The following is a 1027-nucleotide window of genomic DNA, read 5'->3' on the forward strand; positions in this document are numbered from 1 at the left end:
ACCCCGGCTGCCCCCCGGCTCCCGCAGCACCCGCCGGGCTCTTTTTTTCCTTCCTTGGGCTTTTTTTGTCCCGTCCCCCGCCTCCCAGACCCGGCCGGGTGCCCGGAGATAAATCATCTTTGCCAGCACGTCCCGGTGAAGGCTTCCTCCGGGGGAACCGGGAGCCTCCTCCCAGCTGGAGACAATAATGGTAAAAAATAATAGGGAAAAAAAACCCCAAACAACCCTAAACAATCACAGAACAAAATAGAAAACCCCTCCTTTTGCACTTCTCTGGATAAGGACAGTTCCTGTCTGCTATAATTGTCCTCGGTGGCCCCAGCCGCTGGTGTTCCAGGAGTGAATAAATAGCCAGGGCTCAGGTGCAGCTGGTGGGTGTTTGTGGTCAGGGTGCTCCTCGCCCCCTGGGTGCAGTGGCTCTGCTTGGACAGAGCCTTTGAGCGGGGGCAGAGGTGACCCAGGCGTTTTGGGGGGGTCTGGTGGGTGCCACCATGGCCTTCAGCCAGCTGAAGTTCAAGGAGCTGGGCGAGGAGGAGCCCACCTGGGAGGAGGAGAACCTGGACAGTGTGAAGGCACTGACAGCCAAGTTGAAGCTCCAGACACGGAGACCTTCCTACCTGGAGTGGGAAGCCCGGGTACGAGGGCAGCCCTGGTGCAGCCGCAGCCCTGGGGGGGCACTGGCGGCAAAGCAGGACCCTGGGCACCCTGAGGACAAGCGGGACAGGGGTGTCTGTGGCTTTGCCACCATGGAGGCGGCTTTGGAGTGGCTCAGGACAGAGCTGGTGAGTAGCTGCTGGTGGGATGGGGACAGGAGGGGTGGGTAGGGACTGAGCCCCAGGCAGGGTGGGGGGCACAGGGCTTCGGGGTGCTCTGGAAGCAGTGCCGTGCTTTGCTCCTGTGCTCAGGTGTACACAGCTCTGCCTGTGTCTTCTGCAGAGTGACAGGGCTCACAGCTCCATCACGGTCTGCGCTTGTGCCCCCCTCCTGCCTGCTCTGCTGGTGGCATGGCTGTGGGGGCTTTCTCAGG

General features: G+C 61.4%; 1 protein-coding gene across 1 annotated transcript in view; it reads left to right on the forward strand.

Moving 5' to 3' along the window:
- The first annotated feature begins 491 nt into the window (after positions 1-491).
- FAM167B (family with sequence similarity 167, member B) overlaps positions 492-1027 on the forward strand; it is a 1179-nt gene continuing 643 nt past the window's right edge. Inside the window, exon 1 of the mRNA XM_010138250.1 lies at positions 492-782. Coding sequence (XP_010136552.1) covers positions 492-782 — 291 coding nt within the window. The remainder of the gene's footprint in view (positions 783-1027) is intronic.

The sequence above is a fragment of the Buceros rhinoceros genome, unplaced genomic scaffold, assembly GCF_000710305.1.
Source record: "Buceros rhinoceros silvestris isolate BGI_N320 unplaced genomic scaffold, ASM71030v1 scaffold41386, whole genome shotgun sequence".
In the NCBI taxonomy this organism is placed as follows: Eukaryota; Metazoa; Chordata; class Aves; order Bucerotiformes; family Bucerotidae; genus Buceros; species Buceros rhinoceros.